Source organism: Mesoplodon densirostris, chromosome 15, assembly GCF_025265405.1.
Source record: "Mesoplodon densirostris isolate mMesDen1 chromosome 15, mMesDen1 primary haplotype, whole genome shotgun sequence".
NCBI classification, from domain to species: domain Eukaryota; kingdom Metazoa; phylum Chordata; class Mammalia; order Artiodactyla; family Ziphiidae; genus Mesoplodon; species Mesoplodon densirostris.
In genome coordinates, this window is record NC_082675.1 from 28,034,710 (window position 1) to 28,060,650 (window position 25,941).

The following is a 25,941-nucleotide window of genomic DNA, read 5'->3' on the forward strand; positions in this document are numbered from 1 at the left end:
CCTGGGAGAGCATCTGGTTCTGAGCACTGCATTCCTCCCGGGTGCTGGTCTGCATACTTGGCCACATGGGTCCCTTCCTCAGTCCCAGGGGCTTCTACACAGAATCTGCAGCCAGCGTCATGCACATGCCAGGGCAGCGGGCTGCACAGAAGCAACTGCTGAGTCTTGCTGACCAGCCATCCAGGCCTGAACTCCACTATCCGGGAAGGAGAGACCGCAGGAACACACTGGAGTCATGTGTTTCAACAGTATAAAAATAGCCACCTTGCATTTTAAACAATTTATTGCATAAAATAGTGTATTATCTGAGTATATTTCATGCTACAGTGAAAAAAATCTAAATTACCACAGAAACTGCACTGCTGGAGGACCAGGGCAGCACTGCGTGGTGTGTAAATGCAGGTGTAAAACATGCAGCCTGAGGCTGGAGGGACTCAACACACCAGGGATGCAGGAGTTTACTCCATCCAGAGTCTCCAGGTGCCTCAGTGACGCATTCACTACTGTGTGGTGACTTTCTTGGTGAATGTAAGTAAGTGACGTACGTTAGGCTACCTCCCCAAACACCCTTTCCTGCATGATTATGGGGGAGATGATTATGGGGCCTAATTATAATCCACAGGTGAAAAGACAACATACAGAACTTCGCGTAAAGCTTCCTCATTATCTTAAACATGAAGATAGTGCAACTTTTAAAACACAGCATCACAACACTGATTAACCCCTTGCATTCATCTGACTTCTCCACTTTATACCTTGGCACACAAAACAGGAACTTAGAATCATATTTTTAAAACAAAAGTTCCACGTTTGGGGGTGGGAAGCAAACTGGCGATTCTTCCCCATAATGTATAATAATGTTTTCCTCTTTATTCAGTGAATTGTAAAGCAGGCCATTCTGGCCTCTTCCCCTGCTGCGTCTGCTTTCATAATCAAGTCAGATGCCTCTGGGGGTTTTATTTCATGATGTCTTCAAAGCACCCCTTTGTATTCTCATGCCCACCCTTTGCCAAAACCTGCCCTTTCCTATCACTACCCCAGATGAACACCGTTTGCGGCCAGACTGGAGGAGGTTTGTACTATTTCAGCCTGCATGCGGCTCCTGTGGAAGGAATCATTCTGTTTTACTGAACTTGCTGTGCTGGGGATGGAGGAGTAGTGCCACCACCTCCCTCCTCCTTTCTTAAGTCAGGTGTGTACGCAGGTCAGATGAGGTTCCCGGGCTTCCTGTCCTTGCCCTGGACGGGCAGCTCGGTGCCCCCCAGGGCCGTCCCGCTGGAGTGGCAGTCTGCTCCCCCCGTGTGTGCTGCTGTGCTGGGGGTGGAAGAGAGTGGCGCCCAGGCAGTGGCCCATCACCTCACTGTAGGCCGGGGGTGGCCCCTCCATCCTCCTGTTACTGCTGCAGGTGCTGGCACTTATGCCTGAATTGCTGCTGGGTGGGCGTGGGCCCCCGCTGTAGACGGACACATCTATCAAATCGCTGTCAAATATGGTTCGGTTGGGCGGGGCCCTCACAGACTCTCGGTTGAGTTCCATCTGCTGTTCGGGATCCCGGAGCTGCAGGGTGCAGGGCCCCTGGTAAGGAGGTGGCTCCTCCCCGTCCGACAGGGAGATGGTGGGGGGAAGGTCGATCTCGTGTTGCACGTAGGGGTAGGTGGGCTGGAATCGGCTGAACCGATCCCTCTGGAGAAAGGTGGGGGCAGTCCCCCCATTCCTGGACTGCGGGGCATACATGATCTGCAGGGAAAAGAGCAACACCTGGGAGACGTTCTTGGCACGGTGATGACCACGGACGTGATGGCAGCAAGGAAATTCACGTCTGTTCTCACCCATCTGAAAACTTTCCCCCCCAAAAAACATGTAAGGGCTATTCCAGAAAAGCAGAGGTTTTTCGTTCCTAATGACTTACATCACTCACCTTGCCAAACCCAGGATGGTTCAGCAACGGATAATTGCGGTTACCTGAAAATGTAGGCTTAATGGAGTTACTGTGTACATTTCCCACTCGTCAAGGAGAATACAGGAGCCCCCCACCCCGGCCCGCCCACCATGTGACCTTCTCCGGGCCCCACTCCTGTGTTTCAGAGGAGTATAGAGGGTGAAGAATTTTCATTGTAAATGTAAGTTGTAACTTCACAGGATGGTACTTGGAGCAGGTACAAGACATTGGGTCAATTTATGAGTTATTTCTAGGAGCTTGTTGCCCTATCAATTACTTTAAAATATGGAACTGACATGAAAACTTTTATATTCCAAATTAAGTATGATTATAGATTTTTTTTTCCCCCAAAAGAATCCAGGTACTCTCTTTCTTGCATAACTTCGCATCTATATTCCACCATCTCACTTTCTTCTAGAGGAAGGACATATGTATATAAAGATATACATCCGTCAACTTCTCTCACACCATGTTTTTAACTTAAAGGCAAAAAACGTTATTTTTACAATCATACTATTAAACTGAGAGATGGGGTGAATCAAGCGGTGATGTTTATAAGCTACGCTGACACCCACCACCTCATTGTCAGCAGCCTAAGGCATCAAGTGAAGATCCTGGATTCTCGACCTGTTTTCTGGAAGGAGCTCTGGCCAGGCACAAAGAATCCTTGGGAGAGTCTAGGGAAGACCCCTCCCCCACCTCTTAAACCAAGTTACAGGCACAGGCCTTGATCTTCGTCTGTGCTGACACGTTCAACCCTTCCACCAATTTTGTTCATCCCCCTTTACGCATCTCCTGCCACCCACAGCCCGCCTGTGTCCAACCCCTTACCTCTGAGGTGGGCTGAGGTCCAGATCTGTCTGAAGGCCACAGGCGCCCTTCCTGGTTGGGGGGTGGGGGACATCACAGGAAGATCATTAGTCTCATTCAGCAGCACCCAAAGCCAAGGGATCACACTCAGCTGAGCGCAGGCTATTTAACACCCAGAACAACAAAGCCCCAGCCTTTTGTTACCTACCTGCACTCCCAGAGGAGTCATGGCCACAGAAAAGTCAAACAGTTCGGGTCTCCCCACAGTAGCCTTGAACGGTGTGCCCATCCACACCGGTTGGCTTTCAGACTGTTCCCCAAACTACAGAGCCCTCTGTGCATCTTCTCATGAATTGATTCCTCAGTGCAAATGCTCATGAGGAGTGTGGAACCTGACATCTAGTTGCTTAGTAATCTTTCAAAAATGGCCAGGGACTTTCCTGGTGGTGCAGTGGTTAAGACTCCACGCTCCCATTGCAGGGGGCCTGGGTTCAATGCCTGGTCAGGGAACTAGATCCCACATGCATGCCACACCTAAGAGTTCGCGTGCCGCAACTAAAGGAGCCTGCATGCTGCAACTAAGGAGCTGATGAGCCACAACTAAGACACAGCGCAACCAAAAAAAAAAAAAAACCAGACCAACAAGGTGATGAGCAAACAGTAGGCATGATTAAGGATCACTTCTAACAAACACCATAAACTTGTCTACAGAGCATTTCAGTGTGGTATCCCTTTTGAACCCCAATTGTTGGCTATAGCAGGGTCTGCGGGGCTTTTGTGACTAGTAAGAGAAGAACGGGGTGGGGGGTAGAGAAGTTCCTGTATTTTTGGATTCCCAGGAATGTGCACGTACAACCTCCTGCCATCATGGCCTCCTGTGACCTGAAAGTGCCCACCGGTAGACTTGGGAGGTCAAACAGCCCCAGGTCTTCAGAAGTGAAAGCGACCTCCCCTGCTCCTTGCAGGTGGGCATCCACCATGGCCCCCCTCGCTGTGAGCAGGTGGCATCCCTAGATCTGACTATACAACTATGTAACGGCGACAGAGTGGCTCTAACCAGGTGTCCGAGCCCTAGGCATGCTTCTTTGCGTCAAGGGAGATGTCACTCCTGCGTTGAGAACAGCACAGAGCATCCTTCACTATTCCTAAGAATTCCACCCTTGGCAACAGCAGATTAAAGCACAGGGCGCAGCCTGTCACAGCACCAAATGAAGTGGGCAGGAAGGGACCCAGAAGAGGGGTAGTAGCACGTTTTCTGAAAACGGCAATAACTATTCTCAATGGCTTTATTTCCCTAGAAATTAGCAAAACTGGAAAAATGCCTAGAAGAAATCCACACCAAGCCTTGCACACACAATCCTGTATTTCACCAAATTCACATCAACCTACCTGTTTCTAAATCCACGCGCTTCCCGGCCTCCTCCCAGGCTTCCTGCTGCCCCTCCCCTTGACCCTACCCCTCCTGGTCCCTCCCGACCTCTCTGGCCACTCGGCCTGCTCGTCGCGGGGTGGGGGGCGGGGGACGGGGACGGACAGGCGCCTCCAGGTCTGCTCAGGTGGAATGTTGTGGTTCCGCAGGGACCCCCTCTTCTCCAGGGGCCATCGTCACGGGAAGGGTCTGCACCGCCACAGCCTCCGCTCCTCCCCTTGGCCACCGCCCCTGCTGCTGACTCAGCTACTCGCTGGCGGCTGCCTTGAGCTCAGGCTTCGGAGGGGAGGCCGTGAGGTTGGCCTCTTCTGGTGCACCAGGAACAGCCCTGCGAGACGAGGGACTGGCCGCCCCGCCACCCTTCGCGGGAAGCTGGGTCCTCTGACCACGACGGAATAAGCTGGGAAATAAGATAGCAGCTCACAGAGTTTTGAGCAACAGGAACAAAATCTTGCTAGTATGGCTACGTGGGCCCATACACACTGCGTCTTTCGTAGCTGTTTGCTTGTGAGAACTGTTCCCTCATGCCGCGTTGCATCCACAGAGCACCTCCGGCGCCCTTGCGTCCCTGGTAGCCCTGAAGACGCCTCCGTGGGTGCCCCGGGGAGCATGGCCACAAGGACCCAGGCCCACGAAAGCCTTGGGCCACCCTGAGGGGCTCTAGTAGTGAATCTGCATCTTCTGAAAAAGGGACACAGGACAACTCCGGATCTCGCAGGCTTGAAGATGTGCATTTTCAGGTTCCTTTACCCTCAAGGAATCTGCATTGTATTTTCCTCCTTCTGAATGGTAAACAGCCACGTGGCCAGAAAATTTTCCCATAAGTTGAATCTGCCTGACACTAAAGATAAAACGTCTGCATTAAAGATTAAAAAATCACGTGCTCTTCCAAGTGATTGTCTTTATGATCCCAACGATCCAGATGTGTCGTCTGCAGGCCTGGAACACAATGACTGGATTTTTTCCTTTTAAATCTATTTGGTACTTTCTGTGGGCTGGGTGGTGAGTGGAAAATCAAAATTGTCTTTTCTAAAGTTGTGGTAAATTATACATTTACTATTTTAATCATTTGAAAGCATACAGTTCTGTGGCATTAAGTATATCCTCGTTGCCACGCACCCATCACCCCCATCCATCTCCAGAATTTGTCTTCTTCCCAAACTGAAAACGCTATACTCACTGAATACTAACACCCCATTCCTTCCTCCCCTCAGCCCCTGGTGACCACCATTCTACCTTCTGTCTCTATGAATCTGACTATTCTAGGAACCTTGTCTAAGTGGAATTGTACAATACTGTCCTTATTTCACTGAGCATAATGTCTTTAAGATTCATCCATGTTGCAGCCTGTGTCAGCATCTCATTCCTTTTTAAGGCTAATATACTCCATTGTAGGTACATACCATATTTTGTTATTCATAGATATCTTGGTTGTTTCCCCTTTTTGGCTATCATGAATAATGCTGCTATGAACAGGGGTGTATAAATATCTCTTTGAATCTCTGCTTTTCATTCTTTTGAGGATACACCCAGAAGTAAAATTTCCAGATCATACGGTAATTCTGTATTTAATTTGGGGTGGGGGGGAACCACTACTGTTTTCCGTAGCAGTGGTACCATTTCGGTTCCAATTTCATCACATCCTTGCCAACACTTGTTATTTTCTGGTTTCTTGCTAATAGTCACTCCAGTGGGTGTGATGTGGCATCTCACTATGGTTTTTTTAAAAAAATTAATTTTTGGCTGAGTTGGGTCTTTGTTGCTAAGCACGGGCTTTCTCTAGTTGTGGCGGGCGGGGGCTACTCTTCGTTGTGGTTTGCAGGCTTCTCACTGTGGTGACTTCTCGTTGCAGAGCATGGGCTCTAAGCACGTGGGCTTCAGTGGTTGTGGCTCACGGGCTTCAGAGTGCAGGCTGAGTAGTTGTGGTGGACGGGCTTAGTTGCTCCACGGCATGTGGGATCTTCCCGGCCCAGGGCTTGAACCTGTGTCCCCTGCATTGCCAGGTGGATTCTTAACCACGGTGCCACCAGGGAAGCCCCTCTCACTATGGTTTTGATTCGTGTATGATTAGTGTATTAAGTCAGGGTTCTCCAGAGAGACAGAACCAATAGGAGATTGATTGATTGATTATAGGAATTGGCTGCATGTTTCTGGAGGCAGAGAAGTCCCACAATCTGCTCTGCGCAAGATGGAGACCCAGAAAAGCCAGGGGTAAAATTCAGTCCAAATACAAAGGGCTGAGAACTGGGTGGGGGGGTGTCCACTGGTATATGTCTTGGACTCTTAAGACCCAAAAACCAGGAGCTCTGATGTCCAAAGGCAGGAGAAAATCGACATCCCAGCTCAAGAAAAGAGAGAAAGAAAGAACTTGCCCTTCTTCCATTTTTTTTTTTTTTTAAACTCAGGTCCTCAAGGGATTGGATGATGCTCACCCACATTGGTGAGGGCAGATTTTCTTCACTCCATCTACTGAGTCAAATGGTAATCACTTCGGGAATTACTCCCATAGACACATTGCTTAGCTCAGTCAAGTTGACACATAAAATTAACCATCACAATTGATCTGAGCTCTTCTCATGTGCTTATTGGCCATCTGTATATCTTCCTTGGAGAAATACCTACTCAGGTCCTTTGCCTATTTTAAAATTAGGTTCACTTATTTTGTTGCTGAGTTGTACATGTTCTTTATATTTTTTGGATATTAATCCCTTATCAGATACCTGATTTGCAAATATTTTCTCCCATTCTACGAGTTGCCTTTTCACTCTCTTGATAGTGTCCTTTGACAAGTTTAAATTTTTAATTTTTGAAGTCCAATTTACCTATTTTTTTATTTGGTTGCTTGTGCTTTTAGTGTCAGATCCAAGATATCATTGCCAAATCCAGCATCATGAAGCTTTTGCCCTATTGTTTAAGAGTTTAATAGTTTTAGCTCTTACATTCAGGTTTTGATACATTTAATTAATTTTTTGTATATGGCAGCAGATAAGGGTTCAATGTCATTATTTTGTAGTGAATATCCAGTTTTCCCAACACCATTTTTTTGTTTTTTGTTTTTGTTTTTCTTGCTGTACGCGGGCCTCTCACTGCTGTGGCCTCCCCCATTGCGGAGCACAGGCTCTGGACGCGCAGGCCCAGCGCCCACGGCCCACGGGCCCAGCTGCTCTGCGGCATGCGGGATCCTCCCGGACCAGGGCACGAACCCGCGTCCCCTGCATCGGCAGGCGGACTCTCAACCACTGCGCCACCAGGGAAGCCCCCCAACACCATTTTTTAAGACTGTCCTTTTTCCTTGAATGGTCTTGGCACCCTTGTTGAAAATCATTTGACCATACATCGGAGAGTTTATTTCTGGGCTCTCTATTCTATTCTGTTGGTCTAAAAGTTTGTCTTTATGCCGGCACCACACTGTTTTGTTATTGTAGCTTTGTAGTAACTTTTGAAATCAAGACGTGTGAAACTTCCAACTTGGTTATTCTTTTTCAATATTATTTTGGCTGTAGGTGGGGATGGGGGTTCCTTGTGATAGCACAAGGATTTTTAGGATGGGCTTTTTTTTTCTTTTTTTTTTTGCAGTACGCGGGCCTCTCACTGTTGTGGCCTCTCCCGTTGCGGAGCACAGGCTCCGGACGCGAAGGCTCAGCGGCCATGGCTCACGGGCCCAGCCACTCCGCGGCATGTGGGGTTTTCCCGGACCGGGGCACAAACCCGTGTCCCCTGCATCGGCAGGTGGACTCTCACCCACTGCGCCACCAGGGAAGCCCTAGGATGGGCTTTTCTATTTCTGCAGAAAAACATCATTGGGATTTTGACGGGGATTACACTGATTCTGTAGATTGCTTTGGGTAGTACTGACATCTTAACAGGATCAAGTCTTCAGGTCCATGAATACAAGATGAATACAAGATGTCTTCCATTTATTTGTGTCTAATTTCTTTCAGCAACGCTGTATAGTTGTCAGTGTACAAACCCTTCATATCCTTGGTTAAGTTAAAATCCTAAGTATTTTGTTCTATTTGATACTATTGTAAATTGAACTGTTTTCTTAATTTCTTTTTGGATTGATCATTGTAAGTGTAAAGAAATGCAACTGATTTTAGGGGGCTGACTTTGTGTCCTGCAACTTTGCTGAATTTATTAGTCCTAGTGGAGCTTTTTGTTTATTAGTTAATTGGAACGTTTAGGCTTTTCTACGCATAAGATCATGTCATCTACAAAGAGAGATAATTTTACTTTTTTTCCTTTCTCACCGGAATACCTTTTCTTGCCTTGTTGCTCTAGCTAAAACTTATAATAAATACTATGTTGGACAGAAGTGGTGAAAGCATGCCTGCATCCTTGCCTTTTTCCTGATCTGAGAGGGAAAGCTTTCAGTCTTTCACCATTGAGTATGATGTTCGCTGTGGGCTTTTCATAGATGATCTTTATTATGTTGAGGTAGTTTCCTTTTATCTTAGTTTGTTGAATGTTTTTATTATGAAAGGGTGTTGAATTCTGTCAGATACTTTTTCTGCATCAATGAGATGATCATGTAGTTTTTTTCCTTTCATTCTGTTAATGAGGTGCATTACATTGATTGATTTCATAATGTGGAAACATCCTTGTATTCCAGGAATAAACCCCACTTGGTCATGGTGTATAATCCTTTTATTATGCTGCTGAATTCAGTTTACTAGTATTTTGTTGAGGATTTCTGCATCAGTATTCATATGGGATATTGGTCTTTGGTTTTTCTTTTCCTGTTGTGTCTTTGTCTGGGGCTTTGGTATTGGAGTAATGCTGGCCTCATAAAATGAGTTAGAAGGTGTTCCATCCTTTTCAGTTTTGGGGAAGAATCTGAAAAGGACTGGTGTCAGTTCTTTAAATGTTTTGTAGAAATCACCAGTAAAGCCAGCTAGTCTAGGAATTTTTTTTGTTGGGAGGTTTTTGATTTTTGTTTCAATCTCCTTACTAGTTACAGATCTATTCATATTTTCTATTTCTTCATGAGTCGGTCTTAGTAGGGTGTGTTTCTAGGAATCTTTCCATTTCATCTGGGTTATTCAATTTGTTGATATACAGTTGCTCACAGTACTCTTATAATCTTTATTTCTGTATCTCTTAGATCTTTTTCCACCCAAAGGATACAATGCTTATAGCGTTGAAAGAGAGTCATCTGTGACCATGACTCACGGGCTTCTGCTGTGAGCTGTGGCTGAAGCCTGCTTGCTGCCTTGGGTCCTTGGGCACCACATGTGAGACCACCCCATGCTCTGAACTTTCTTGGTTTAGCTCTCAGCTAAACTCTCCTTTCCACACACAAAGGACCACAGGGATCATCAGATTTGGGGACTGGAAAGACCCAATATAGTGTTTTTCAAACTGAGTTGCAGCCTCTTAGCTGGAAAATCAATTTAAGTGGGTCACAGCCAGCATTCCACAGATAAAACAGAAAACATCTTGAGTACATTTTAAGTACTGTTTGGTCAAAGTTCTGCCTCAGTTGCGTGTGAATATTGTGGATTGTGATGTAAAATGTGTTTCCTATACATTTGGTCAGAGGGGTCAAAAACAGTCTGAAAGGTCTCTGATCTAAGCTAGTTCTCCCTCATTTTGGATGGGAGGAAACGGAAGCCCAAGGAGGGTATACGACTCACTGGAGGTGACATGGCCAGTTTGTGTAAAGCAAGGCCATTGCTGGATATTTTGGCTTCTACCCAAGGGTTCCTCCCAGTGAATGAACATATCATATGGCCTCAAATATTTGAAAATCGATTTTACTCCCTTTCCCAGGGTGAATTTCAAAGCATAGCTAAAACTGATGTTTGGATATTCGGCAACATCTTTGCCTTCTGATAAAATCACTTTTCTCTTGTTTCTTCCCTTTTCCCAGGCAACTTCTCTACCATCCAGATGCTTTACTAGTTCTGACTTTTCCACCCTAGACAGCAGTAACAGCTTAGATGTCAATGACTCTTCTCTCCAGCATTTCCCCTTTATCCTCCTTGGGATTCCATCATCAGACTTCTCAAGACTATTTCCCTCCCAACTCTACTCAATCTAGGGCACATCCCTTAAGAGAAAGACAATCAAGAAGGAAGTTCTGCTGGGAAGAAAAGAAAGGGAATCCTTTATATTTCCACAACAATCAATAGCTCTGGGAGGCCTACAGGCCCCTAAGAGCAAGCAGAAAAGGAGGAATGTGATGCCTCCTGGGGCTGGTGGTGGGGGAGAGTGAGCAATCAGGCTTCAAGAGAAAGCAGCCTGGAATCAGAAAGCTCAGGGCGACGTGGAACCACACACTGTGAGCCTCCTTTCACGCGTGAGCGGCACAAGCCAAGTGCCTTCCCCGCGGTCTCAGAATTGGTAGGGGAGCAACAAAGCCGGATCCCAGCTACCTCCCATGCAGTCTCTGACGGCCCTGCACACCTCCCCAACAAGGGCCTCTCAGAATTAGGATAATTTAGAGAGCTTTTTTTTCCCCCCAGAACAAACCACACCAGTTTTTAAGGTCTAAGTAAAAACAAACTAAACAAACTTTACCATTAGATTATTAATGCTAATGCCTATTTAGGTTACTAAAAATTGTTTATAAAATTTTTTTATCAATTTTATTAAAAAATCTAATTTTAGCATACTCTTGTCACAATACCAACCGTGTAGATTACAGATGCTCAGAATGTTATTGAAACTGTCTTCAGCATCAGTTTATGTGAGCATAGTGTGTCTTTTAATTGCAAAAGTAATGCATGAACACATCCTCATCACAAGAGCCTTAACAACACAGACAAGGCCCTCTGTCCACCTCCCCCTTCCTGGGTCCTTCCTGGCCTTTCTCTGTACCATCAGCTTGTAGCGTGAACAGCATCAGCCTTACTAATGGTCACGTTTGACTTTGAACCAAAATTGTATCAGTAACTTGATGAGCTACATCTAAATGGATTTTGGCTGGTACCAAAAATCAAAGCCAGCCTCAGAGAACAAATTAAAAAAAGGAAGGCTTGCCATCACTGAGAATTTTTTTTAAATGTCTCTTGAAAATTTTACTAAAAATGACCTGTAAGCTTTGAAGGTAATTTTAAAAGTCTTCTGAGCAACATCAACAGCAGAAGGATGATCTAAGTTACTAGCTTTAAAGATCTTGGAGACTCTGCTGTGTAACAGCTATGGCCCAGGATCCTTATCCAATTTTCGCCAGCAATTTGGCCTCCTTTCTCTTACTTGAAGGAGACATTCTCATTTCAAGCTGTTAAAATTGTTTATCTTCTAATGCTTCAACATTCTCATTTCAAGCTGTTAAAATTGTTTATCTTCTAATGCTTCAACGGTAAAACCTTTTAAATGGCCAGTCTGCAAATGCCCTGCTCCTGCTGAGACAAATAGAAGGTAGACAGTAGGATCCCATGCTTGATGCTTAAAGGAGGCCTGACCTGCTGCCTGTGGCCCCTGGACACTTGGAAATGCTCATGAAACGAGGTGGGCAGCAACACCCCCAGTCTCACAGTTCAGCAAGAATCCACCTGCTGCAGGGAGCCTGCGCCCTGGACCAGCCGATGCTACACTCAGACTATCACAGACTCGCCTGCTCCACCTGCATTATCAGGCTCATTTCTTGCGCCTTCCTGAAAATGGTTCCTTCCTATTGTTTTAGAAATGCTTTCCTAACACAGGCTGAAGTAGGTAGAAATGAGACTAGGCAGGTGCGCAGTTGCCGGGCTCTCAGCCACAGTGGGAGTGAGCTGTGTGGGGCCCCAGAACACACCTGCACGGAACTGCCGGCCCTGGTTCGCAAGGTGTCCGGGCCAGTGGAGAGGAGCCCAGACCCCGTCACAGAGAGAAGGGCCCTGCTCCGAGCGCGGGACTGGTCAGCAGGCCCGGGACACACTGTCCCGTGACCCAGACTCAACTCACCTGGCCGAACCACTCATCTCATAGGAATGATCTTTACTTCCACAAGGAAGTTACCCCATTTTTCGGAAGCCAGTGGCCCCCTTGGTCCATCTTTGTTTTCATTTTTGTGGTAGAGGCATGAATGCAGAAGAATGTTTGCTCCAAAATACATCACCTCTGTGCAAACTGGCCCACCTCTGAGGCCCGTGCAGGGGCTGAGACCACAGCAGAAGGTGAGCACAGGCTGCTTGGCAGCCCTGGCCTGGGGGAGCCAAGCAGGAATACAGGCCAGTGTGGCCGATATGCTCACTTTTCAAAGAAAGATGTAAATTTCTATTTTTATGTGAAATCTCCCTGTTTTTTCAAGTTGGATCAAGTTTTGTCAAAATACCCTGAGGGGGGAACCACACACACACTGGCCACACCCTCGCCCAGGTCTGGCCATCTGCAGGGAGGGTCTTTGGACCTGGACTTGCCCCACACCCAAGTTTCTGCAACACAGACCCGTCCCTCCCCACGGGGCTGGTGCACCCACTGCCCGCCAGGCGCTGCTCTGGCTCCAGGGAGGCCGGGCACTGCACTTTCACAATTGATTTAATTCCTGCAGCATTTGGTCATGAAGAAATGCCTGATATGACTCCTTTTGTTAATTTTTAAAATTGAAATTGCTGCTTTTATAGGTCAAAATGGCTGAACACCCACAATTTCATATGATTCAAACTAAGTAAAACGTTCCCGTCCCTCTGCTGTTCCTGGTAGGTGGGCAGCCACCTCTGCCTTGCCCGCCGTCCAGGCAGGTTGGTGGGCCTTACGGGGTGGCCTACAGGCAAGGCTGTCAGAAAAGGGCATGCGGGCCTCCCCTGGCTCGGGAAAGAAAGGCTCCAGCGACGTGTGTGAACATCTCTCAGGGCTGCGTCTGGAATATTTATGCCCTTTAATTGTTTTCCTATTACTTGGTGGTCTAAGATGATGAAAAGAAACCTAGACAGTCTCAAAGTTCCGAACTCACATAAGCCAGGCTCTAAACACTAAGGCAAGGCTCCCTCAGAAAGAACACGTACGGCTTTTTATCACAAACCCACTCACTGCTGCTGCCACTATTTAAGCATTTACTTTTGTTGAAACTTAACTGAAGCGGATCACTCTTTTTCATTTTCATCCAGAAGTGGCTGCTTCCACCAAATTCAGGCTGGTCCATCCCATCCCCCTGCTCCCCTGGAATGGCGTCTCAGGGACGCTGTGGTGATGCAGGCTGACTGGCCTCGGCCAACACAGACTCCATCCGTCCCTCCCTTGGCACAGAAGTGTGTCCTCCCACAGGCATTGGAGGTGGCAAGGGGCCACGTGAGGAAGGGGCTGCGACTGCACAAAGCAACCCCCCTGAATCAGGGCAAACGGGGCCCAAAGGGGCAACTGGTCCAACCCACCTTTTTCCAGAGGACTCTCCCTGGGAACCAGGGAAAGCCCATTAGTGCAGAGAGGGAGTCAAGTTTCCTCAACCACATCAGAACATCTACATGTTCAGCCTCTTTCTCAAGAACAAAAGCCAGGGACTTCCCTGGTGGTCCAGTGGTTAAGAATCCGCCTTCCAACACAGGGGACGTGGGTTCGATCCCTGGACAGGGAACTAAGATCCCACATGCTGCAGAGCAACTAAGCCAGTGCACCACAACTACAGAGCCCGCGCACTCTAGAGCCCATGTGTCACAACTAGAGAAGCCCGCGTGCCGCAACAAAGATCCCGAGTGCCGCAACTGAGACCTGACGCAGCCAAAAAAAAAAAAAAAAAAAAATCCCAACTACTGTCCTGTATTTTTCCATCTTGACTATCAAGTCTAACATAGGAAATACATAAAGGTAACCTTAACCAATAGTGTTAAGCCAGATCACCTAGAAGCTGACAAATTAGATGCCCAGCCCTTCTCATAGCAGTTTAAAATAAACACACTTTTTACTAACATGGTCATGGAGACCTCACACAGTTCTGGAACAAACAGGCCAAAAGGCCCCCAGAAGTGCGGGGGTCCCAGCAACGCACAGGCTCAGAGCCATGGACGCTCATCCATGGTGAGGCCGGCAGGGGGCACCCCACACCCACCAGCTGCCAAACAGCAGGCACAGCAGCTCCTGGGATGCGGGCCTTTGATGCTCCTGGGATGCTCTGAAAGCAGACACGGAACCACCCTGACAACGGCGACCCCAGGCACCTCCAGCCTCAGCCACCTTCTCCCTAGGAGAGCACAAACCACACAAGGCCACGGGCAGCCTGCCCCTCTAAGCCCCTCGGGAGGAGGCTGGTTGGATGCTGGGGGCAGGGCAGGGGGCCACCCAGAAGGGCACCTTGAAGCTGCTCCACCCCACACCCTTCTACGGTTTACGGCCTCCTGATGTGCACCCCTCCCCACACACAAATGGCCCCTGGAGACCCCTTGGCCTCCCTCAAGATTGAGAAAATACCACCAAGCCAGGTGGGCGCTGCTGATGGGGGGAGGCTGGGGCTCGCTGCATCATTTCTTCCTTGTCTGGTGGGTGCCAGGCTCACATCCACTGATTGACAGAGTGAGCAAAGGAAGGCAGAGCCCAGACCAAAACCGTCTGATGGGGCAGGTTCCCTGTGGACACCTCCCACCCCCACAGAGCTGTCAGCAAGGGCTCTCTTCACTCTGCTGACGCCCCCGAGCCTGCCATGTGATCCACGTGTATTAACAGCATCCCCATCTCATGCTGAAGGGCCCCCAGGGAGGATGGCAGGGCTGCCCCATAAGCTGAGGACGTTCAGAGCATCCTTGCAACACCGTCCCTGAGCTATGACAGCCAAAAACATCTCCCCACATCGCTGAAGGTCCCCTGGTCAGGAACAATGAATATGAAAGAAAGGATCACACTGCTCTCCCAGAGCCCGATGAAGGGAAGCAGCATCTCTAAGAAACCGCGAGGGAGGAGGAGGTACTTAGGAGGCAAGAAGCCCAGCCCGGTTGGGGGCCCGTTCCCAGGCAGTGACCCCCAGTGCTCCTGGGATCTGGATCTATGTCCCTGTCCAGGAGAGTGAGGCTTCTCCTCTGGACTAGACATGAAATGGAGGTCTGGCCTGCGCCTAAACTGTCTCTGGTCACCGTGTAAAAGTACATCATGAGTTTGTGAAACCTAGTGAGCAGTATCCACACTCCCATTTTATCAGAAGGAAAACCCAAGCCTCGGGACACACCTGCCCTGCACGGGCCGCAGGGAGGAAACACAGCAGGGAGGGAACAGCAGAGGATGAGGGAAAGCCAGAGGGAGAGAGTGTCTTCCTCAGGGCTGAGCTGCAGCCCCCAGCACCCATCTCGTCCCTGTGGGTCTGGGGGCAGCACACAGCAGCCTCACCCTTCCCCCCAGGTCTGCCTGCCACGGACACAGGACACTGGGCAAACCTCAGCTCTACCCATGGGGACAGCAGACCCAAAGGCTGGCCGAGTGACTCTGGCCCCGATGAAGTGTGTGGGGGGTCACCCCAGGACAGCTGCCCCCACACTCAGGGCAGCCTCCCTAGGCCAGTCACCAGGCAGCCCTAGTCCCAACATGCTTGGGGATTCAGCCTCCTTCATCCACCACAGAAGTCAAGAATATATAATTGTTTAAACTCAGTGTCCCCAAGCTCTCACTGACAGCCACTGGAACCACAGACAGCAAAGCCAGCTTGGACCTGAACCTTCCATGGCCCCTGGGCTCCTGCCTTAGATCACAGAGCAGTTTAGCTGAATATCAGTGTTTTATTTCCCAGAGGAGGGTGGTGATTCAGGGCAGGAAGTAGCTAGGAATTTTTTTTTTTAAAAAAACCAACCTGAAGAGCCTTGCTGTTCTGTGAGGCCCACACAACCTGTCCACCCTTGTGCCCCAGAGGGCCCAACCCCCTCCCTGTCCTGCCCCGCTGAGCCCCCGTCTCATGGGCGTAGGTGGGGATGCAGGATGCGTCGCTGACCCTGGACCATATCCCAGCGTGGATGGAATTCACATGTATGACACTGAGGAAAGGAAGCCAGACGTGGAGAGGCAGGGACTGCACGGTCCATAGAGTTCAGAGCAGCAGAAATGAGTGTGCTGACTGCCGTCCAGGCAGTGGTGACCGTGCTTGGGGCGGGGGGCGGGGACTGGCCTTACGGTCGGGCCCCCGGGCTGGGCATTCTGTGTGTGGGATTCACATGCTGAGCCCAGGGCCATCCTGCACCCAGGCTCCCGGCCCCGCTCAGCCCACACTTACCGGCTGCGGCCCGTCCTGCCTCCGGCCCTGCCCCGGGTGGTGGATAAAGGACCGGGTGGAGACTCTGTAGTGGTTCAGCAGGCAGACGACAACCACGACCATCACTGTGACCACCACCACCACGACGACCACCTGGGCGAACTCCAGCTCCGCTGTGACGAAGAGGAGAGTGCGTCAGCTGGGCCCAGGGCCACCCTGCTCCCCGGACCCTCCTGGGACAGAAACGACTTCCCCCAGGCCTGCTGCCCGAGAGCCCCGCTGTGTGGCTAGCAGGTGATGGAGGGAGGCCCAGCTGCATGGACAGACCTCATCTTTGCGGTTCTGTCCTGAGAAGGGCCTGGTCGAGTGTGTCCCACTGGCCCCACGGGACCTCCCGAAGGGCTGCGCTGCGATGGGCCGGTATCACACAGGACACCAGGTCCAGCCCTGTGTGCACAGCACGGGCAGCCACCACACAGGGACCTTCCCAGGGCAGGCAGCTCCTGGGTGCCATCTCCTGGGACACAAGAAGCTCTGGGGCCCCATCCCTGCCAGATCCCCCAACCCCCAGGGGGGTGGAAACTATGATTCCCAAAGCACCTCCACGCAGGGGCCGTGCAGCACACTGGAGGTGTGCTGACAAAGAGCCCCAGCTCCACTCTGCGAAGGCCGCACCAGGGGAGGTGATTGAGGAGACGCATCTCCATGGTCTCCAGCCCTGTGGCACCACTGGGTTCTGACCGCACCGTTACAGAAGCCCGTCTAAACCGCTACCACGCACTCCCCACTGGGCGCCTTCACGGACAGTTCGAGGAGAGGCTTCTCAGGAGAAGCGGAGCCCAGGGCCAAGGTCAGTCCAGACTTCCCGCTCCCGCCAGGCCAAGTGCTGCCCCATTCTCCCCACACTTGAAGCGGAGGTAGCTGTGCAGGGGGCGGGGGGCGGGCACAGTGAAGGAAGGGCGAGAGGGGGACAGCCCTGTCTGCGGTGGTGCTGCCTGGGATGCACATACGTGTGGATGCGGGCACACGAATGTGCACACACGTAGATACACACACGTGCACGCATGGCACACCCTCTTGTTACAGCAGGGCTCAGGCCACCGGCCAGTGGGTACACTGCTCTCAGGTGCGGGCTCACACCTACGCAACGCAGGCAGGGGCTGGATGCCGCCCCACATCCACCCCGTTGGGGTAGAGGGAGAGTCTTTCTGGATCCCACTGTGTCCTGTCCTGTGGCGCCATCCTCCATCCCGGCTCTCCACCCCGCACACCTGATGGACAAAGACTTACAAACATGCCTGCTGGACTGGGCGGGAAGGCCAGTGGCCCCAGGCAGGGGAGGGGGTGCGCTGCAGAACAGATGGTGAGTGTGAGGCCGTGGGGAGCAGCAGGGCCCAGGTGGGTGTGCTGGACACACCCCTGGCTGGAGGCTGAGCAGGTGTGGGAGGCAAAGCCCCAGCAGCAGGAGGGGCAGGGCCGCTGGGCCCACACGTTGGGCTCCCCACCGTAGCTTTCTGCTCTGGATGCCCAGAGTCCTCGTGGCTGATGGGCAGGAGATTGCGCTTGTACTTCCGCTGGGGAGGAAGCCCCCAGGGAGCCACCCAAGTACCTCCCAGGGACAATCAGAATCTTCAAGGTGGAGTCTCCAGGAAACTGAAATCACTCTCTGTCGGAGGGTCTAGGCTGGGACTTTGCAGCTGGGGTACAGACACCAGCGTGACCTCGTTTATCCTCACATGCTATGGGGTGTGTGACACATCTGTGAGGGAGAAACACGTCTTCACAACCGCCTGCCTTTGCAGACAACTGTCCCATGTCCAGGACACCCTGTGTCACAAGGTGCCCACGCATCTGGATCCCAAACCTCGTCATCGACGACACAGGATGAGGCTGTGTGTGTAAGCGATGAGGGACCTGCCTCCATCACCTTGTGTTCCTGGCATCAGGCATGGGCAGGCCCAGTGTCATCATGAAGAGGTGGACTGAGGACAGGCTCTGGAGCCCACTGCACAGGTGCCCACGTAGAGGACGGCTCCCGCAGGCAGGGGTGAGGCCCGCCCTGGCTGCCAAGAACAAGGGGGCATCTCAGGAGATGAATGGAGGGTGAGCCACCAACCCATAGACCCCTGCTCCAGGAACAAGCAGATAAGAAGCAGGGAGTCAAGGGCGACTAATGCAGCATGAAGACTGAACCCAAAATAATGCTTTGTTTTACCAACTTTTATTTTTATTTTGTGAATGAACAGCAGAGTATTCAAAACTTGCCTTGACAAGTTTCAGGTTTAACCTTTCAGGTTAAATCATGCCCTGGAATTGACAAATGTTTCCTCTTCTTAAGAAAAGTGCTTTGCTTTTTGGATGACGATTACGGCGAGGGGCCCCGCACACATCTTTGCGTGTTAATTCTTCACTTGGAGGATGTCATTCTAGGTCATCTTTTCCTGAATATGGAAGGCTATGCAGATGACCATTTGCAGCAAAACAATCAAATTACATTTTCATAATTCTATGCACATTTGTTTTGTTTCACTTGAAAAGCATTTTTATTATAAAAATAATGAAGACTTCTTTAAAATTCAAAGAACATAGATGGAAATAGTGTGTAACGTGTAAGTTCCCCTGCACAGGCCGGCAGCTCTCACTGCGACCCCAACGCCTACGCCGTCCGAGAAACAATTCACCCGTTGTGTGTATCTGTGTGTTGCCTGTTGAATAAGGGCTTTCTTCTTTTTAATGAATGGAATCACTGTACAAATATATTGTTCTTTTTTCCACTCAATACATCACAGACACCTTTAAACAAGAAAATACGTAAACCAACCTCATTCCCTGTGGTGCCGCTGGTTCCTAAACACAGAACACTGGGACTTGCATTCTCCAAGCGATGGGTGTTAGGTGGTTGGGTTTTGTTTTTTTTCTTTTCTACCATGACCAAAAGATTGTGTGTGACCCACATTTGTAAGCATCCCTACGAAAAAATTCCAAAAACTGATACAACCTTGTAAATGCTCCTCTTGTCAAGGAGGGGGCAGGGTGTCTCCTGCCTCATGGCCCCAGACCCTCGGTCCTTTCCTTGTGTACTAATCTGATGGGCAAAAACACGTATCTTGTTTTAATTTGTATTTCTCTGGTTACTAGTGATTGTGATCCTTCCCTATGATTACTAGTAAGTTTGTATTTTTCTTTTTCATAATATTAGTTTATAATTAGTTTATTTGTAGTTTTCTCATTTATTTTATTTGTAAGCAGTCTTTACATATTATGGCTATAAATCTTTATCCGCTACATGTGTTGCAAATATTTTCTCCTGGTCTGTCACTTCTTTAAACTTTGGTATGAGTTTCTCTGTAGATGATATAATTTTTTTTAATTTTTATGTCATCAAATATTGTCGCAGTCTTTTTCCTTTATGGCTTCTAAGCTTCCCATTGCTTAGGAAGGTCTTCTCTCTAGTATTGTAAACATATTTTTCTTCTACGATTTTTCTGTTCAGATCTTTCTTTGCTCTGGACGTCATTTCTCCTGGTCTGAGACAGCAGCACGCAGACCCCTTTATGTTGTCCGACAGGCATGAACCTTCTGATCTAGCACCAAACGAAAACGTTCAGCACAAGGAAGGGGAAGACAGACTTCAGCTGTGGGAAACTGTAGAGAAGCTCCCACCTTTCTTTCAAAGGGAACCACCTGCTCTCAGGCTGTGGTCGGCGTGCCCTGGGCCCTGGGCCCTGCCGCGTCCCTGCTGAGGCGCCAGCATCAGAAGTGTCCCCCCACGTGTCCAGACTGGCAGAGCTTCCTCCCCAGACCCCCCCTCCTGCTCTGAGACCAGCCGCCCTCAAGGGCTTTGGTCCCAGGGCTGCTCTGTACCGCAACATGACCAATTACCCCAAAGACCTCTGTGTGGATGACGTCTACCAGTATTTACCATATTTGAAATTAAAACTTGAAGATGTTAAATATTTATTCATTAAAAAATAAACTCACGGGCCTCCCTGGTGGCGCAGTGGTTAAGAGTCCGCCTGCCGATGCAGGGGATACGGGTTCGTGCCCCGGTCCGGGAGGATCCCATATGCCGCGGAGCGGCTGGGCCCGTGAGCCATGGCCGCTGGGCCTGCGCATCCGGAGCCTGTGCTCCGCAACGGGAGAGGCCACAACAGTGAGAGGCCCACATACCGCAAAAAGATGAAAAAAAAATAAAAATAAAAAAAATAAAAAATAAATAAATAAACTCACCACATGTTAACACACGTAACAAAATAACTTCCCATTGCCACACTTCACACATGCCCACCTCTTTACTCCCAGTGGCCTCCTCTCTGCTTCACCTGCACCGGCGGGGACATGTGGCTGAGGTACAAGGAGGAGGTCTCGCCTCACTGACCCCTGGGAGGGTCTTGGGGTCCCTGGGGGTCCTGTGGCCACAGCTGGAGGACGGGTGGTCCACACAGACTGATGACAGGCCCTCTAGTACAAACGTTAACGCCGGGACTCGAGATGTGCTCGGAGCAGCTCCTGGGAGCCCGGGCACAGGATGGCAGGAACCGGCCCCCAGGGTGCCACTAGCTGAGGCCGGCAGCCCCTGGTGACAGAAGCCCTTCACTTTGAACTCTGGGCGAACCAGTCCGTGGAAACAGACTGCTTTTTCAAACGCTAACGACTGGAAAGTGCGAGGCCTTACTTTCTTTGGGGCCACACATACTCCCCCTCCCTCCCCCGCAAGAGTGGTCCAGAGTGAAAACTGGAGGAAACAGAGATGGTTCCTGGGGAGAAGCATGGTGTCATCCAGACCCAGTTCCTGTGCTACCAACAGCCCCTCTGAGCTTAGCAGGGGGTATGTGGGCACCCCTGTCCTCCCACGGCCTCCTTCACTTTAAGCAGGAACATCCTACTAAAAACACTTCATAAAAGGCGAACTATGTAAAGACCGCACATGGCAGGACATCTGAAGCTGGGATGGTAGGTGGGAAGGGGCTTAGAGACCCCCAAAGCCAGCTGCTACCCCCACATACATTCTGTAGTAACAGTGACAGATGAGTGACTCCCGTCCTCTCTTCCTTCACGATTCCTGAGCCCCTCTCCCCCTCCCGCCACCCCGCTGTGGAGACGGCTCAGAGGCACTCAGCCCCAAAGTGTTTACCAGCCCCCGGATGTGGCTCTGTCGCCAACGGCCTGATTTTACACCTTCTCAAGAAAATAACTTCCACAGGACAAGTAGAGAAGCTTCACATTAAAAAACAAAAACAAAGCCCTGCATTCCCCACTTTTGAATGGAAGCATCGGATGAAATTCAGCACACCTGTTCATCACGGTGTCGTCTCCAGATTTCTCACTTCTGGTCTCAACCACAGACGTTGCGGGGCTTCTGGGGCCCGAAGCCCAGACACACCCTGGACTGCAGTCAGGGCTCCCCGCGTCCTCTGAGACCACCGCCCTCCTCAGGAGCAGTTTCCCCACGCGGGCACACACGCACACCCGCCGCCTCACACCGCATTCATTTATCCCCAATTTCCCCCCAGCCCGGGAGGCCCAGGGTGCCGGCTGTGCACAGCGCTGCAGAAGGTGCGGTGAGGCCTGTCACCTGCCCCCCGGGGAACTCCCAACAGGCCCTGAAGAGCTGCACCCATGGGACAGACTCGAGCCCACCACGGCTTCCCGAGACCCGAGGGGGCGCCCAGCCCTAGGCCTGGGCGACACAGAAGTGTGGCAGGTGGGGCCCTGCTGCCTCTCCTACCCTGTCCCCCGCGCCCAGCCCCGCAGGATGTGACAGGGGAGGGGACGTGCAATGGGGGTACACAGAGAGCAAGGGTGGGGAGGCCAGGGGAAGAAGAGAGTGAATTCTGGAAGAACCATTAAAACAAGTATACAGGAACCATAGCATTCTGAGAAAGTGACAGAATCCCTCAGGGTTTCCAAATTTTCAAAATGGAGTCTGAACATAGCCCACTGGGCAGTTCTTGATTCCAACAGCTACCGACGTCAGCAGAAGGACGCCAAAAAGCAGGCCACGAAGGGAAGACGTTTAGACCAAAGTCAAATGTTCACGCCCCCTGCTTTCCAGGGCCTGTAGGCTGATGACGCTGTAGTGATGAGTCACTGCCACCCAACCAGGGGTTTTACAGCATCGCGTCTCAAGTTCACAGGAAGACATCTCAGACCTTGATTTCATCTCTCACAGTGACAGGGACAAGGTGATGATGGCATCTCCCTATTTTTATGGAAACGTCTCCAAGAAACTCCAGGCTGCGCAGAGAATTCCAGCAGCAAGAGAAGCACATCGTCCAGGGAGGAGCTGGGTTGACTCTGCCAGAGGCACGAGTGTCTGGGCTATTTTTAAAGAACGCGGGGCCTGTTTCTGCTGCCTGAGGCCCCCAACACAACAGTCGCTTCTGCTTTCGGGAGGGTGGACCCCCCATCCATTCCACGAGGCCTGTCCCCCAATGAATGAATCATCCTCCACACACGCCCTCTTCTCAACATTTAACTACTCTGAAGCCCCAGATGTATAGTTATGCCCTTACAGCCCTGATAATGGGGTGGGGGGCAGGCGGACACCTCGGCCACACTCAGAGGAGGCATCACACAAAACACGGTGACGTCACAAGACCTGGGGTTGCTGTCCCCACCCCCCATGGCAGCACCCCCATCGCTCCCCCAAGTGCTGGAACCTACAGGGACGTGGAGACCCCAGGGCTGCCCTCCAGGTGGCTTCTCCCAGGCCCCCGTGTCCACTGGGGCACAGGAACTGTGCCCTGTGTCTCCCTGGGCATGAGTGTGGTGATGACAGCCTTGGGGTGTCTTATTCTTACGGCTCTGTGACACTCGTAAAGTGCTAGATGTTCCTAAAGGCCAGTGAATTCTTTCCCAGATCCTACAGACATGGGGCAGTGGCGGGCAGGAAGACTGTGGGAGCAGGGGGTGGAGTCTACAGACTAAAATTGCCTCAAGTCTGCGAACTCAGTATAAAAATACTCTTGGAGACTTTAGCGGCTGAATGAAAATTCACACTTATTAAACACTGTGGTCTAGGGGGGAAATTCAGCCTGTGTTATATGAATACCTTCACAGTTTGAAGTTCAGAAGGCAAAACAGTTAAGAGCCATCATCAGGATGATTATATTCCATACTTTGAATTTTCTTTTCCTTGGGGTGGGCTGGCTACTCTCATCCATCCTACGACAAGTAGAACAACACAAGGGGCAAAGAGCCACCCCCAGAAACCCCAGCTACGGTGCCACCCTGGCTTCCACTTCCTTCAGACGCCCCCTCACAGCGCCTTAAGAGCGGGCTTGCAGCCCCGGACCAGCGCCAGCATGGAGCGACCCTGGGGCACATCGCGCTCTGTTGCGGGGTCCCCGGCAGGCAGCACCTCAGGGCTCGTGACAGACAAAGCGAGGAAGAAATGCCACCTGCTCTGGACAGTGTTGGCACAGAACCCCACTCCACCAAACCCTCGCTGACAAATTCCGTGCTGCTCAGGTTCTGTTAAAGGCTCTCACCTGTAACCACCACCCCGCCATCCCGCTGGGCTGTTACTGCTCCTCAGGAGCCCCATGGTTGATAAAAGTTACTGTTTCTATTCATATGTTTACCTAAAATGTCTTGCCTGATAATAGAAGTGGGAGGTGATACCTACTGTCTGTGGGAGGAGAGAGGGGAGCCAAGCACAGGGATGGCACAGGGCCTCTGGGGCAGGTGTGCCCGCACCACACCTGCTGACTCCAGGCCAAGGCTGGGGGACGTGGACGCACCAGCGGGCAGGCGGTGACAGTTACACTGCGAGTCCATCCAGCTAGAAGAGCATCTTTCTAATCTACTGAGGTCCAAGCAGGCACCCAATACAGCTCTTCATGCATTTTATAATCTAGAGCTTCATGATCTCTTCAGAAAGAAATTCAGTTAAATATGTTCCCATCAAAGATGATTGACAGGATTTTATGAAAACATAGAAGAGGACTAAGCAATTACAAACCTTTTAAACGTCTATCCCTTTGCTATCAATAGGGGGAAATGCATACATAAAACCATAATTTCCTCCACAGGGTTCACTTAAAATCCACCCTCACCTCCACCCCCACGTCATTAATTTAGCAAAGTGTATCAGGAAGAAACACAGCTGCACAAGTCACTGCCTTGTTCACGGTTAAGAGCAGTCGCATCTGAGGGCTCCCCAGCTGGCATTCATCTGTCTGTCCGTCTCTCCCTGTCAGGGTCACGGTTCTCCTTCCTAACCTCTGCTGTTACTGCACTGCTGACCTGAGAAACTGCCCAATAACCCCCCCACATCCTGAGAAATGCATCTTTCCTTTAAAATGTTGTTTTCAAAGAGTCAGGGTGAAAAAAACAGTACCCACACGTGTGGCAGCAAGTGACAGAATTTCCAGGGGAGGTTTCAGCCTCAGGCACAGAGCATCTGAACAAACAAAACTCCAAACTGACAACCGTTTGCACTGTGCTCCTCCCCCTAGGAAACAAAGAGCCTAGAGCACACCTTCCTCAGGAGGGCCAGCCCTGCAGGGTTCCCAGGGCAACAGACCCTCCAGGCAGACACCAGCTTCTCCAGAAAGAGTTTCTACTCTTCTCAGCTCTGTCCTCAGACCAAACTCTGCGAACCACTGCAAGCCCAAGAGCAGCCTCCCCGGCTGGCCTGGAATGTACCTTTTTTCAAGACCAGGTTTTTAAATGGGGCTTCCTTCAGGGTACCATTGCCCAGGGGCTCAGTGGACATAATCGGTCCTCTGCCGGGGGTCCTGCCGTGATGCAGCCCCCTACCCCCCCACCCCGCCCCCGCTGAAAGCATCCCTTCGGCTCCAGGCCGCCTCCTCTCCTGCCTCCCGGAGCTACAGTGGGAGCCTGCGGGAGGTGGGGGGCTGTCTGCCTGTCCCTGCCTCACCTCATCACATCATATCAGCGCCCAGCCCGGGTGCCAGACTCAAGCGCCGTGGCTCCAACCACAGGCCATGGCCACCAATTATCAACAGCTGCCCAGGAATCAGGACTGTGGCGGGAAGCAGGGTGTCACAGGGTCTCGGAGTGCCCCGCCCCCCAGGGCAGCTGACCACCTGGCGATGGGCTGACAACACAAAGCAAGGACCCGCCTGCACCAACCGCCTGGCCTCCCTCGGGCCAGACAAGACAGAAAGGGGGGAACTTGCACGTCAAATACCACACTCCTGCCCTTAATCTCTGCTAGAAGCTCGCCAACTTGGAGAAGTGGAGAGAGCGCCCACAGAGCGCTGACCTTGGCAGGTTGGGTCGCCTGGCCGCATAAGCACGGCACCCCTCCCGCAGCCCAGAGCCTGGCCAACCGGCTCCTCGTGCCCCAGGGCCGCTCGCCTCTGAGAGCAGCTGTAAGGCCCCTGCAGCTAAGCTCCAGCGGCCGCAGCCCAGCTGGCAAAGTCAGGGCCACAGCGGGGAAGCCTTGCTGGCTGCCTCCCTCCACCCTCTCCTCCCCCACCACCATGGGTCTCTCTCTCTTCTTTCTCCGCCCCCCATCACCGCCTCGGGGAGCACAAATAGACCACATTAAGTGATACAGTGAGGACGCTCCTTACTACCCAGTGTTACTTTACAAGAACTCCAGGTAATGAGAAGAGCAGAGCTTGTCCCCAGAGGAGACTTCTCTCTGCAGGGTCTAGACAGCTTGTTTCATGCACAGAAAATACCTCCAGTGGTTCTGCTATC

The 25,941-nt window shown here is 51.0% G+C and overlaps 2 protein-coding genes across 11 annotated transcripts in view; one reads left to right on the forward strand and one right to left on the reverse strand.

The window, feature by feature from the left end:
* The window catches only part of FAM210A (family with sequence similarity 210 member A), a 47,722-nt gene extending 42,691 nt beyond the window's left edge, over positions 1-5,031 (forward strand). For 6 of the 10 annotated variants that reach the window (XR_009534497.1, XR_009534494.1, XR_009534502.1 and 3 more), the window contains exon 9: positions 352-4,217. The gene's annotated coding sequence lies outside the window, so the exon portion shown is untranslated. Of the gene's footprint in view, positions 1-351; positions 4,218-4,327 lie in introns of those variants that run through there. The other 4 variants (XR_009534495.1, XR_009534499.1, XR_009534498.1 and 1 more) reach the window with 4 other exon arrangements.
* LDLRAD4 (low density lipoprotein receptor class A domain containing 4) lies at positions 809-24,985 on the reverse strand. Its single transcript, XM_060118523.1, is given in 5 exon segments — positions 809-1,265; positions 1,267-1,737; positions 2,771-2,821; positions 16,285-16,436; positions 24,916-24,985. Coding segments are annotated over 5 exon segments (804 nt in total). The 3' UTR covers positions 809-1,205.
* Between the last annotated feature and the right edge of the window lie 956 nt (positions 24,986-25,941).